The sequence below is a fragment of the Lepidochelys olivacea genome (assembly GCF_965140295.1).
Source record: "Lepidochelys olivacea isolate rLepOli2 genome assembly, chromosome: 5".
Classification (NCBI taxonomy): domain Eukaryota; kingdom Metazoa; phylum Chordata; order Testudines; family Cheloniidae; genus Lepidochelys; species Lepidochelys olivacea.
This window is the reverse complement of record NC_140415.1, coordinates 126,590,845-126,605,393: the sequence shown is the minus strand read 5'-3', so window position 1 is coordinate 126,605,393 and position 14,549 is coordinate 126,590,845. Positions and strand designations below refer to the sequence as shown.

Below are 14,549 nucleotides of genomic sequence, written 5' to 3'. Positions count from 1 at the left end.
CCTCTACTCCAGAGCAGGCCCTCCTCCCAGCAGGGGTCCCCCGGAGCAGTGGGGCCCCAGAAGTAGAAATTTAGTCAGGGGTATTTTTGGTAAATCTCATGAATAGGTCATGGGCCATGACTAAATCTTAGCCTTACCCATCATACAAATACACTGTTCAGAAAATTTTCAAAATGGCTCAGAAGTGCTTTTGTGAAGTGACTGTAACATAGGGGATTAAAATGAAGGGGAATCTTTTGCTTCAGTTCAATCGAACTGCAACGTTTTCAAGACACTGGGACAGGTCCCTCAGCTGGTGCAAACCAGTGTAGCTCCATTGGTTTCAAAGCACTACGCCAATTTATACTGGCCAAGAGTCCAGCTCACTCTGTTCGATATATTTCTATCCATCTGAAATTTCCATAGAAGCATGCTATTATCATTACTTGTAGATATCAAAGTAGCAGTGCGTTTTCAAGGGGTATTTAAACTTCAGTATGTCATCAGTACATGAGGCTACTTGCGTAAGTAATTCCTTTCCAATGTGAGTAAGGGGTTCAGAATCTTAGCCTTAGTGACTTTGCAGATGGCATCCTTTTCAAATGACATGTTTTTGTTGCTGCTGTTAGCTTTCTGCACATACAGAACACCCCCTCCATACCCGGAGAACACCTACAGGGGTGACGAGCTGCTGTTGGATTTTGCTACAATTGTACAATTTAAAACCAGGTCATTTTCTTTGAAAAGAGTTGCGGAAAAAAACACCCTCTCTTTTTACCAGTCTCGGTTAAAGTGGATTCATGCATCCAAATCAAAGTTTTATATTAACTCCTGGGCTAGATCCTACATGGATTTACATCCATGTAGGTTGTTTGGCTTCAGTAGAGCTATGCAAAATTACATCAGTGGAGCATCTGGCCCCTGATTTATGAGGGAAGCACTAACATACCCTTAACTATAGTACTGCAAGTGGCAGTATTCTTCCAGTACCATGGCATGGGGCATTGTAGCTGTCTGTTACTCCCAAAGGAGCTCAACAAGAATCATGACGAACAAAGGTTGGGTAGCTCAGTTACTTAGAGGTTCAATTACTTAAAACAAAGAAACAACAACAAAAAAAGACAAAAATTCAAAATTATTCCACTGCTGGTGGTCACATACATCCGCCTGTCATCCATAAATCTGGAAAACTCTATTCCTACAGTTGAGAGAGGACAATTAATTGGTATTTTGCCTACCTCCTCCATGCAAACTGCAGGAAATTTCTCCTTACTATGTGCTGTGTGTATACACAAAGTCAAAGGGAGCCAATTTTTGAGACAGTGGTGTAAAATGAATCATGTTCACTCTGTGGATTAGAGCCCCCATTCTGCATGAGGATATGCTAGCACAGACCCTGGGCTCAGGAGATTCCTCTCAAGCTGAAAAGATTTTGCACAGGTGTCGGGGTTCCTGCTAGCAGAAGCCCCCCCAGAAATAGAGCCCAGATCTGTGGCAAAAGCAAAATTGAAATGGGGGCTGATAAGAATGGGCATTGGTAGCGAGCGAGACGAGCAGGTTAAACTAACCTTGCAGGCAATTATCTGGTCTTGTATTCTGGCATAGACTATTTATTATAATTTGGAAACAAACATTTTCAGTTGATTACAAATACCAGGATATTGTTATTTTTTAACAGCACAGTGACCGTACCATGTTCTGCAGGCAAGGGACTCTGTAGCCCACAAAATAACCAATCTGAATCTTGTACGTGTCAGTGAATGGGGGCAAGGTATGAGGCAGTGTGATGCGTGCATGCAAGTGAGAGAGAGATTGCGAGAGAACAGCCAGCAGAGAGACAGGACCCCATGCTGGCCCAGGAGTCTGTACTAGTATATCTTGAAGCAGGATTGTTGTCATTGTGGGCAGTCAGAGGGAATCCAACAAGGGGACACAAGAGTATGCAAGGAGATGCTTCTCACTTACCATGACTGGACGTGCACACAGGCCAGAGCTGGCCCAACATCCAGTGAGGATATATGCAGCTGCAGTGAGCAGGCTGTTCCTGTAGAAACGCAGGTAGGAAAACTCACCTAGCAATCCAGGGTTGGGAAATCTCCAGGAGTCATTGTATGTTGAATATTGTGGGTGGCTGTATGGACTTCCAGAAAACTCGCTCCCTAAGTAAGGGAAAGAAAAAACAAAACAAATGGTAATTTTGCAATAAAACACACACTGATGAGGCGAGGGGGAAGAAGCAGCTAAATACAGTCTGCGGTCTAGGTGATATCCAGTGCAATTCTTATTGTAGGCTTTACGGTCCACCTGGTTCCCTGGGGAATGGAAATTGGGACACTTGTTAGAAAACAAACTCTAAATCAGTGGATAGAGTTTTCCTTTTGATTTTCCTCTTGATTTTCCTCACGGTCCTCACGCTGGGCCTGATCCAAACTAGTGGGAATCTTTCCAGCTCCTTTTATGTTTCACCAGGATAGGGAACACTAAGGCTAGATACCCTCAGGAGAAACTCCAGGGGGATTGGGGTCATGCTGAGCCTCATCCCTGGAATTAAGTTTTCCCCTTACTACATCTGGGTCCCAGTTTGGCCAAGCTGAGGGCAAGAGGTACAGCGTATCTCTTCAGCCAAGCTTTCCAAAAGCTGGAGGAGATGGAGCAGTTAAAGTTCTAGACACACTAGACATGGACACAACCATCTCAGTTTGTTCAAGGAAACTGCCGCCTCTGACTCACGGCATCACCTTTGGCAAGCCTCAGGACCTCTCTCCCTCTCTATAACCAGGATAACGATGCTTATGTCTGTGTAGGGCTTTGAGCTCCAGCCATGCAAAGCATCACGTGAGCTCATAGCATTACCACATTGTTCAGAATTGTCTCACTGTTACTTCTGCTCTCCCCAGCTGTTTGTTCTGTACACTTCTCATCTCTTGCTTGATACCTAGATTGTAAGTTCTTTGGGGTAGGGACCATCACTTTGTTATGAGTATGTACAGCACCTACCACAATTCAAATAATAATTACTATTATTCTACAATCTGCCAGGAATGATTTTTTTTCTGACACACACACACACGGTCATCAAAACATTAAGGCCATCAGCCACCTGACAAAAGCCAGGAAGAAGTTCAGAAGTGATTCTTGCCAGTCCTAGTATGTTCATCTGAACTGTCTTGTGCTCACATGAGCCAAAACTTTATTGCTGTATCTGTTGGGAGGAGGTCATAGAATCATGGAATATCAGGGTTGGAAGGGACCTCAGGAGGTCATCTAGTCCAATCCCCTGCTCAAAGCAGGACAGATCCCCAATTTTTGCCCCAGATCCCTAAATGGCCCCCTCAAGGATTGAACTCACAACCCTGGGTTTAACAGGCCAATGCTCAAGCCATTGAGCTATCCCTCCACCTCCATTTTTGGCCTATGTTTGGCTCTGTCTGTGAAGAAACAAAATGGCCGCTGTAGTCAAAGGCTTGACCTAGCCTCTGAGGAATGGTCGCCATTTTGAGTCTTGGTATTCATGGCCAAAATCTTGGCTGTGGAATGGTGGCCGTCTTGGATTCCTGGCCTCCGTGGCTAATGGCTGCCATGTTGGGCTGTGCAAAGGCAGCCATCTTGGATTCCTGGCCTACAGAGCTGAGGCCACCATATTGGGCTGTAACCTTTCTAGCACCTTCTGAGTCGTACCCCGGCTCCCTACCCATGTGACCCCTTTCTTCATCTTAGGGTCTGTCTTCCTCTTTTAATGTACAGTTATTTTTAATCTGTCTTTTCGCTTCTCGCGGCATATACACTGAGACAAGACTTAACTAGAGTATGAAATAAAGCCAGAGAATGCTATGCGTACTTTTCCTCTTTTAGTTGGGTAACACAGCTTGTGGATTTGGGATTTCAGAAGTTATTCCCACTCAAAATGGGGACAAAAAATCAAAAACTCAAAAAAATTCATGAATCAAAAAACCAGAAAAAACCTGCATTCAGGTCAACTGAAAGATTTCATTGCAATCATTTTGAAGCATTTCATTTTGATTTTGATCTTTTTTATTCTAAATTTTTTTTATTATAAATCAACTTAAATTTCAAAACAACAACAACAAAATCCATTTAGAACCAAAACCAGACCTTTTTCATTTCCAAAGTGTCAAAATGAAATGTTTTGACAATTTGAAACTTTTTTCCAAATCGGGAAATTCATCAAAACCACCCCTTTCTCGTAAACAATGTATGTTTCAACAAAATTGACATTTTTCAACAGAAAAACCATTGTCAAAAAATTCCCAACTAGTTCTAGTTGAAATGCCATGTCATTACAGACAGCTCAAAGGAGACCTCTGCTCAATGGGAAGCTACAGTCAGAAAAGCAAACAAGATGCATAAGGAACAGGATGGAGAATAATACAAAAAAAATTATACAGTGTCTCAGCTTCATCTGGATAATGTGTTCTGTGCTGGTCACCCCATCTTCAAAAGAATATTCCAGAACTGGAGGGGGCTCAGAAAAGGGCAATGAAAATGATGAAGGGCCTGGAAAATAACTTAGGTGAAGAGAGATTGAAAAGATGGGGATTGTTATCTTAGAAAGGAGACAAGGGGGAACATGATAGAAGTCCATAAAAATCGATGACTGATCTAAAGAAAGGAGATAGGCCATTTTTGTTCTCCCTGCCCCTGTAACACAAGAACTAAAGGACTTTCAATGAAAATAAAAGGAGGCAAACACAAATAGATCATGGAATTAGACTGCGGAGCTCACTGTCACAGGATATGGTTGAGGCCAAAAACTTAGCAGTCTTCAAAAAGGAATTGGAGATTTATATGGATACCAGGTGTATCCAAAGCTAAAGGAGTTAATGCTAAAATAAATCACATACATTTTGAAGGAGGATTTAAACTGATCTCTGTTAACTAGGGACTTGGAGAAGACCTACTGTAGGGGCAGATTGTTCCACACCTGCCTAATGCAAGGCTGATTGCACCTTCCTCTGAAGATCTGCTCCAAGCCACTGTCAGAGACAGGATATGGGACTAGATGGACCTCAGGTCTGAGCCAGTCTGGCAATTCCTCGGTCCCTACGGTTGCTTCTTTAACATTAAAAACTCATAGGTTTTTGGTGGTTCCAACAGCTGCTCCAAAATTGGCGGCTTAAGGCACTTTCACAGGAATAGAAGTGAAAAATAAAGATTCAAACAATTGAATGTCAGATTATTAAACATTACTCCTTAAAGGGCCCAGTACATCTTTACTAGACTTCTGTAAAAGGCTTGGGTGGTTTATTAATTATTATTATTATTACTGCTTCTATTCAACTCTGTTAATTACTGTGAGCGACTAGAAATGGAGTTGCTCCCAAATTTCTATTCCTGTTAAAGTGCCTAGCGTATACGTTTCCTCTCTGTTCCCTGTCCTGTTGAATGATGAAGGACGCGATATACAATACCCGAAGGTTAACTCTGCCTTAATGTTCATTCTTGGTTTGTTTGTTTTTTAAATGAGCTATCTCGAAAAAAGCAAGGAGGCAAAGGACCAATGAGGAACATTGGGAAAATGGTCCTGAGAGTGAAAAGAGGGGAAGGGTTTGGGAAGGGGGAAGGAGATAAAGCAGAAGAGGAAAGAAGTAAGAGCGGGATGAGAGAAGAGTGTTATAAATAAGATGCATTACACTGACTACTCTGTCATAACAAAACATAATGGAGCTTCCCAGTGTCAATATGGGTTATGCATTTAATGTGTGTGACTGAATGATTTATGGGATGGGGAAGAGAGGGGCACCTGTGCTGCCACTGGTGGTGGATGTAGGTGTCATGGGTCAGAAAGCCCACTAGGAAGACTTTATGTCGCCCTCTAGTGGTGTCTATTAGCTGACTATTAACAACTACCAATTGCAGTCATTCTCTGGGCTAGAATGACCAAATAGCAAGTGTGAAAAATCGGGACGGGGTGTGTGTAATAGTTGCCTATATAAGACAAAGCTCCCAATATTGGGACAGACTCGATAATATCAGGATGTCTGGTCACCCTAGTCTGGGTTCTATCAGCTAAGGGGCATGCCGGGTCGTTTAACGAGAGGTCCCAGTGTTCTGTGTTTGTGGGCACAGATTTGACACAATACATATCAGAACATGTCAGTCGGGACAACCGTCCTCCAGGTGTTTACACATACATTCCAGTGATAGGGCAGTGCTACAAGGGCTCGACGGAACCAGGACTGTATGTCAGACATGCCTGGTGCTGGTAGGATGAATCGGCAGCTGAAGGGTGGAGGGGCAGCATGCTGTAACGCTCTGACCATCACCTGATACTGTGGTGTCGTTACCATTTCCCAAGGTGAATTAACATTGCCAAAACCCGCTGTATATAGGAAGGGAAGAATCAGGCTGAAAAACAGGAGCCATCTGGAATTTGCAACCCAGGCTCGACTCAACTAAATTCAAACAGCTATTCAGCTTCAGAGAAGGGTCACTTAATGAGCCCCTTTTACAACTGAGTTGCGGGCTCCCTCTCTTTGCAGTTGAGACTGCCTGCTCAACCCAAACGTCGACTATTTTCCTTTGGGTTTCCAGCTTGCTCCAGACTCCCTCTCTAGCTGAGACTAGCACGGACTCCCTCAAACCATGTGAGACAACAAAATGTTGAGTAACTGTAGGGTGAATGCAGAGCCCTCGTCCCTCCCTCAAGTGCTTAGGGACAGTTCAGCTCCACAGTGTGAGTTACCTCGCAATTGCTTGATCACCCGGATACATTGCCTGTGGCGAAGGATTTCTATACCAACCTCACAGCCTACCTGATGCACGCTATTTACAAAGTTCTTCCCACTGAGCAGACAGACATGCCGAGATTTGTGCACTGAGGTGGTTGCCCTCTTTACTGGTTGAGGAGAGCAACTAGAATAAAAAAACTCAGTTAAAATATTACTTTAAAATAACCAAAACCACCAGGATGGGCGTGGCACAAGGACAGGCCGATGAGATGTCTGGGCCACTCCACCAAACCTCAGCACATCCAGGGAGAGGTCACAAGGACAGGGTAATGAGATAAATGGGCTGTCACAGCTTCAGGGTAACTGCACCTATATGGGGCATAATGGTCGCTGTGACCCCTCCAGGGCACCCACTTAAAGGTTTCCAGCTCCTATCCATCACCTTTCTTGGGAGGAGACCCTCATCTCACTCCATCCTAACCAGGGGTTTTAACCACACAGCTCCCTGATCTACACTGTAATAATCCCAGCAAACCAGACTGCCTAAACAAGCCAGCACCTGCACTTTGCCTTCTCTCCAAGGGCTCTGACCAGTGTATTGCAGGCAGGTACAAGTTACCGCACATCTCCTTCTAAGCAAGCATGTTTATCCATAAGGTGAAAGCACTGCAGAGAAAAGATATTAAAACAATTAAAGAACTACATACATGCTAAGAAGCTTACCAGAGCTCACCACAACTCCAACCTTGAGCTCTGGTAAGTTTTAGTCCTTCAAAACCCTGGAGGCTAGTAGGCAATCAGATGTGGGTGATGAATCCCGCTAGCCTGCCTGCAGCCTAATCAATATGGACACTAACGAAGGTTCTGGGAGTCTGACTGGGGAAGGAGGGGGGCAGGTCTCAAATTCCCACCGAAAGGTTTTGGGAGAACAAGGATAAGAGGGGGCATCAGACAGCTCAGACCCATATATTCTAATGTAGGACACTACACAGGATGGTTGTTAAACGACTGTACAGGTTTTTGAAGGACATATGCTGGCTCGCTAACAGAATGTTTATTATATGCATAGGTGAAATATGAAATTATGAAAGGTAATGGCTTAAACATTGTCCAGGAAATAAGTCAAAGTTACCCTAATTACACTCACTGATAAGAACATAAGAATGGCCATACTGGGTTAGGCCAATAGTCCATCTAACGCAGTGTCCTGTCTCTGACAGTGACCAGTGCCAGCTGCTTCTAGCGGTGGGAAGTTTAGGGACACCCAGAGCATGGGGTTGTGTCCCTGACCATCTTGGTAATAGCCATTGGTGGATCTATCCTGCATGAACTTAGCTAATTATTTTGTGAACTCAGTTATGCTGTTGGCTTTCACAACATCCCCTGGCAATGCGTTCCACAGGTTGACTATGCATTGTGTGAAGAAATATTTCCTTCTGTTTATTTTAAACCTTCTGCCTGTTAATTTCATTGGGTGACCCTGGTTCTTGTGTTATGTGAAAGGGTAAATAACACTCCCCTATTCACTTTCTCCACACCAGTCATGATTTTGTACATCTATCGTACATCCCACGCCCCCCGTTAGTCTTCTCTTTTCTAAAACAAACAAGTCCCAGTCTTCTCAATCTCTCCTCATATGGATGTTGTTCCATACTGCTAGTCATTTTCATTGCCCTTCTCTGCACTTTTTCCAATTCTAATATCTCTTCTTTGGGACAGAGCGACCAGAACTGTATGCAGTATTCAAGGTGTGGATGTACCGTGGTATCTTCAGCAGGAACTGGTGACAAATATGGCAATTTCCTGCAATATCCTTGAAAGACCTAATTATATCAAGTTTATGTATTATTGGGGACTGGAATTGTATGTAGCCTCCCTGGGGGTGGGGGGCAGGAGAGATGTGACAGACGTGAGACCTGGGAGTTCAAAAGACTATACTGAACCTGTGCCAGACAAGTATAGACTTTTGGGACATTAAGTGGACTTCCTGGGGAATCCCTAGGCAGAGGTTAATGCAAGCTACCCAACTCTGGTCATACAAAAACCCAGCCTTTTGAAGCTAGCCCTGAGAACAGGGTTATTGTCTGCTCTTTACCTGTTCAGAAGGCCAAGATCAAAAGCCCAAGCTGTACAAAGAAATGGCTGATTTGCCCAGCTTTTGTACTGGTTCTGGATCTAAGACAGATGAACTTATAACCATGGGGAAAACCCAGTTGTGGGGTTTGAAGGACTAAAGCCTACCAGAGCTCTGGTAAACATTTTGGCAAGGGTGTAGGAACTTTTACCGGTTTCATGTTTTCTCTGTAATGCTTTTACCCTTGAATCAATACACTAAGGAGGAGATGTGTGATAACTGTGGGCACTACCCTGGCCTTTGGAGAGAAAGCAAAGCGCAAGCACTGGGGTTTTTAGGCAGCCTGGTTTGCTGTGGATATCCAGGGTAGATTAGGGAGCTGTGCAGCCTTAAAACTCCTGGTCAGGAGGGAGTGAGACTCGGGTCTCCACCCAAGAGAGGTGATGGTTGGGAGCCAGAAACAGTTAAAAGGGCTCCCTCAAGCAACCACGGAGGGGGAATATAGATGCAGTTACCCTGAAACTGTGGCATATATTGTGGCAGTGGCGGGATGTAGGACAGTGTGAATTGCCATATCTGACCCATGGACCATTCCACCAGTTCCCAGCCTATCATTTAGCATGGCACAAGGAGAGCGCAGTGAGCTGTATGGCTCACTCCACAGGTTCCCATCCCACCCATCAGGAGCTCTCACCCAGACCCCCCCACCCCCAACACGGCATCCAGAATCTGAATGAGAACTCGAGCCTCACTCTTCCAAGCGTGAGCCAACAACCCCAATCCCGAGCACGGCTGCACCATGCAGCCATCCTGAGTGTGCCTTGCATCCTCCTCCAGCAAAATGTGCAACAATTGACTTCTCAGAGGACCTCTCTCATCACGCTGAGGCTTGTCAAAGAGACCAGACAGCAGAACTCGCTAGATTTCCCATGCACTGTAGTCTGGATCTTGTGCGTCCCCCATCCCCTCCTAGCTAGCAGCTCAGGAAGACCCAGCTCTCCCCGTTCTTGTGCTATGCATGCTACTGAGCAGGTGGCTCTGCTTTTGAAATAATCAGCCGTGCTCCTGCATGAGCATCAGTAGAAACAAGCCAACGTTTCATTGCTTGATTCTTTTCTCACTCTCTCTCCTCGCCCCTCCCCAGCCTCTGCTCCCCTCCTCCCTCTGTGTACACATCTCTGGGCCTCTCTGGGGGACGCTCTGGTGCCTGACAGGCTGAGGCTTCCAATGCTCTGTTTTTTATGCCTCAGTGGTCAGGGTGTCAGGCTCCTGCAGTACAGACCAGCCAAGAGCTCAAGGAGTCACTGAACACCATCAGTTCAGTGACAGTACCACTTGCTTCATCCCACATACTCTGCATATCCATCAGCCGGGGGGGAAGGGGAGAGAGATAAAGGAGAAAAAAAGGAAGTGGGAGAAAAGCCACCAGCCCTGTTATTACCATCACAGGCCTTGGACAGACAAATGGTGCAGGAGTACAGTGAAACTAAACCAGATGAATGACACTGCACGAGTGCCTTGTGATTTCCACCCGATAGTCCAGGACCCATCAGATATACTTCTTGACAGCACTGTTTAATGATCAACCCCGGACAAAAGAAATACTATGCATCAACTCCCCAGGGATATATTTGTGTGTGAGCACGTGTGCGCACGTGCATTGGGGAGGAGGGGACTGTGATTTGATCCATTGTTCCTTCATGCCTAACAGCAAGGGCCTTCATTAAGACTGCCCCCCTTTAAAGCAATCATCTCTCACTGCATCACTGTAGGAAAGCTTTGACTTCTACAGCCACCAAACCAAAAAGGTACTGAGGCAAAGGCTTCCATTGCCTTTGTACTTCCTCGTGGCTCGTGTAGAAGATCCTTTTAAACGTTGCCATAAATGGGTTCAATGTTTCATGCCATTACTGTTAATATAAGATCGAGATTCCACCAGCCTCACTAGCCAGATAGTCCCTTACCCTGTAAAGAGTCCGATTTAAGTCAAAGGGCTTACTCACCAGCTAAACTACTACTTAGGAGGTAAAATCTATCCCAGAGTAATTAGAGATGGAGAAACAAAATCTCCTGAGCATATTTAGCGCCTGTTTCTGTTTGTGCATTAGTCACAAACACACTGGAGTTTTGAAGAATATGATCTTTGGGGATCACTCTTGAACAAATAATCTGTACAAACACTTTTTGACTATGGCGTATTACTGACAGCTACATGTAAACAGTGTTACCAACTCCAGTCTTGTAATATTTGGTGTTTTTTCTTAAAGCCCCAGCTCCTGGAGTCATTTGAATGCATGAGACTCTCAGCTTTCATTCAAAAAGCCCGTTTCCAGCCCCCAAGGTTATGGAGAAAAACTCAGACGTGTGAACTACAGTCACAAAGCAAATAAAAAGCACTCACAGTGTATTTTTTTTAATCTCATGAGTTTTGGGGGCCTAACTCATGATTTTTGAACTGGGATGTTGGCAGTACTGTTTGCAACACACTCCATGCAGAAATTCACCCCTGAGCAGAGAGCAAGCCAAGGTTTATGGACCGCTCAAGTCCCATCTAAGCCCTCAACAGTGTGACTTTAGTGGTGTCCAGGCCTTGTGCTGGTTTTCTACACAGGGGAGAGTTTCACCCTACTTGCGCTGTTTGGCCAGACCAATGGGGCATCTGGAACCAGATTCTGATCTCTTATTACACCAATGGAAACCCAGAGTGACTTCACTGACTTCAACAGAGCCATTCCAGATTTACACTACCGTGGCTGAGATCAGGAACCCCTGATACTGTTTCTGTCCCTTGACTGAGTAAATGACATGTTATAAACCCGGGTGCCCAACCTATGGGCCGAACAAGGCCCACCAGAGCATTTCATAACGCCCGCGACCTGCTTCAACATAATAAACTAATGGCTGATTCATTAGTGTTTTGTCATCATGTTTATATCATTATACTTTACCCAAGTGTTTCAATAGACAATACAGTACATAGAAACAACCTATCTAAATACATATGAAACAAGCTGAAGTTAAAATATAAATCAATACAAGTGACCTTAAATCTTATTAAAATCTGTAGAATCTGTGTGGCCCACACAAGGCTGTGCTTGGGTTTATGTGGCAATACGGTTGGTTATAAACAGAGGAAGTGCTGAATCTCTCCAGGAGAGGGCAGAGAAGCACTTCAGGGACAAAAAGAGGAGAGAAGCAGGCCAAGGGTATATTAAAACATTTAAAATCTTGCTTCTGCCCAAGAACAGGCATTATACTGGGCTAGATGAACCCTAGATTTAAAAATAGCCAAGTCACTTCTTGATGGCAGCAGAAAGTTATAAACCAGATTTACCACCTGTCTAGCATACTTTGCATTCAATTTTCTGCTGTCTCTTTCAAACCACATTATTGCCCATGAGTGTATACACCCAGCACTAGTCTCTAAATTTGCCAACAGACACTTGTTTCGCTGAGTGGCCTGAATTAACTGAGTGCCGGGCTCTGGCAGGGGTGGATTTGGGGAATGGCTGAATTTCTCCCACCTCAGAGTAAGTCCACTTACTCTGTCATCTGTCTGCCAAGTGCACAGATTGGATCCTCAGTTGTCATGCTGCCGTTCAACCAGTGGCTCGCCACAGTGTTTGTGAAGGGTGAGGTCACGTTTGGTTCCTTGCCATGGGGTGATAGGGAATGCTATGCATTGCATGTCCTCTTCCCATACTATACATAACACTTTTATATACCTATATCTGCCAAATTCATCCACTGAAATTATTAATCCCCATTTTCTGCTCTCTACCACCATTCATCAGAGTCATTTAGCATGTATGTGTGAGAGAGAGATACAGGGGATGGGGAACGTGCAGCTTTAAGCTTCCCTCTCCAATGGCATACACAAACCCCGTTTCACATATTTGCCAAGCGCATTTGCTCAGTTCACTCATCTTAGCTCCTGCCACCACTCACCATTCACCACAGCCCTTTGCCGAGAACCAGCCATGTCCTGGGAAGAACGCACTCAGAGTACAGGGAGCGTGCTTGTGTGGCTGGTGTTGTGCTAGTGAGCCAGCCCTGGCGAATTAATAACAGTGAGCAGCACCCGATCATCAACCAACGTTGGGGGAGATTCACCCCATGCAGGAGCCAGCACAAGCTCCCACTTAAAACCTGTTCTGAGGGGTTCACAAGCCCAGTCCCGGCCCTCTGCCCAGGGTGAATTGCACCCCGAATGAATAGAGGAGATAGTCACCAGAGCAGAAGAGGAAGAACACAGTCGCCTGGCTCTGTGCAGGGCTAGGTTGTGTGCAGAAAGAGCCCTGCCACAGGCAATACCAGCCCAGCTTTGGCATCACAGCCTGGCCCCTGGAAGCCCACGTTGAACTGCCGCAGAGAAACGGCAGATTTCTGGAACTAGTTGAGTGGGAAAGGCAGGAAGGTAGGGATTGGGGGATGCAGATTAGGCCCAGAGGCTGTGGTGAATGTCCTTGTCTAATCTCAGGAGGGAATGGAAGGAAGGTCAGGGCATCCGGAGGACAGTGGGGCTCAGCTGTGGATGGATGGATGGATGGATGGATGGGATTTTTCTTCTGAGAGGGAAGATGGTGCTCTTGCTGCTGCAACGGTGGATGGTGCTACCACAGGACTCCGGAGGAGGATGGGGAGCATGAATGTTGTCCCAGGGGTGGCCAAAACAAGTGGTATTACTGGGGCTGGAGGAACACACCACACTGAGCTGGTGACTGTGACTTGAAGCGTCTCCCAGAGAACATATATGGGAGATGTGGCGAAAGAGGTGGACAGGTCTACTAGCAGGGGAAAGGAATGCTTGAGGTTCCCACAGTGCCGACTCAGCCGCCCTGCACTGGCTATCGGCAGCTGTCACGCCGCGGCCAGGACCTGGAGAGCAATAGCAAAGCATAGCATCATGGGCATGAGGCTATTTTGCTATTGCCAGCAGTGACCACCCATATGCAATTTGTCTGGGATGAAGGCAGATCATTACGTGGAGCTCTGACCCCTCTTGTCCATGTCGAACACTGCAGTAGTAAGGCAGGCTCAGAAACAACAGGGCAAGCTGTAGCATGGCTCAGATAGAGATGGGCTTCTCTATGCATTGAGCCAGTGGGTCAGGGAAAGCGTAATCAGTGTGAAGCAGACTCACAGGCCCTGGGCACACCCACAGTTACCCACAGGAGACCCAGGGTTGTCATCACCCAGCAGACCCTTCATAAGAGCATCAGGAGAGACCACAAATACCTCCATGCATCCCAGACCCTTGTGTAGACCCAGAGAAAGAGGCTGGTGCTTGACCTTCCACCCTCCCCACGTGTGGAGCAAAGGGCTCCTCACCCTCACCTGGCTTTGTAGCCTCAGAAAATGGGCAGAATGTGAAGGCTGCTTCCTCTATGGCTCCTTTTCATGCATTTCCTCTTTGCTGTGGCTGCTAATGTATGTTTCCCTTCCCATTCCACCTCTCAGCTGACCCAACAAAAAGATTTCCAAGTGGCGGTGGGGGCTCTGGGGTGGAAATCATTTCACATACTTGTTTTCATGCTGGCATTAGCAATGGTTCTGAATTCCACCAATCTTCTGGGGAATTACAAACTTGCTGACGGAAATGTTCACAAATACATCACAAATTTCATGAACAGAGGTGTGTTTTTCCGAAAGGACAGTTTTCAGTCTGAAGATGCTGTTTTTTAAAAATCAAAGCTTTCCATGGGAATGCATGGATTTTGACAAAATACTCCTTTTGGGGGAAAATATCAAGGTGAAATGTTTCCAGTGATGTCGAAACAGAAGATTCTGATTTTTTGTTGTGAAAT

General features: G+C 45.6%; 1 protein-coding gene across 1 annotated transcript in view; it reads right to left on the bottom strand.

Moving 5' to 3' along the window:
* The window catches only part of PAX5 (paired box 5), a 218,491-nt gene that overhangs the window by 13,360 nt on the left and 190,582 nt on the right, over positions 1-14,549 (bottom strand). Inside the window, exon 9 of the mRNA XM_084628658.1 lies at positions 2,052-2,138. Coding sequence (XP_084484784.1) covers positions 2,052-2,138 — 87 coding nt within the window. The remainder of the gene's footprint in view (positions 1-2,051; positions 2,139-14,549) is intronic.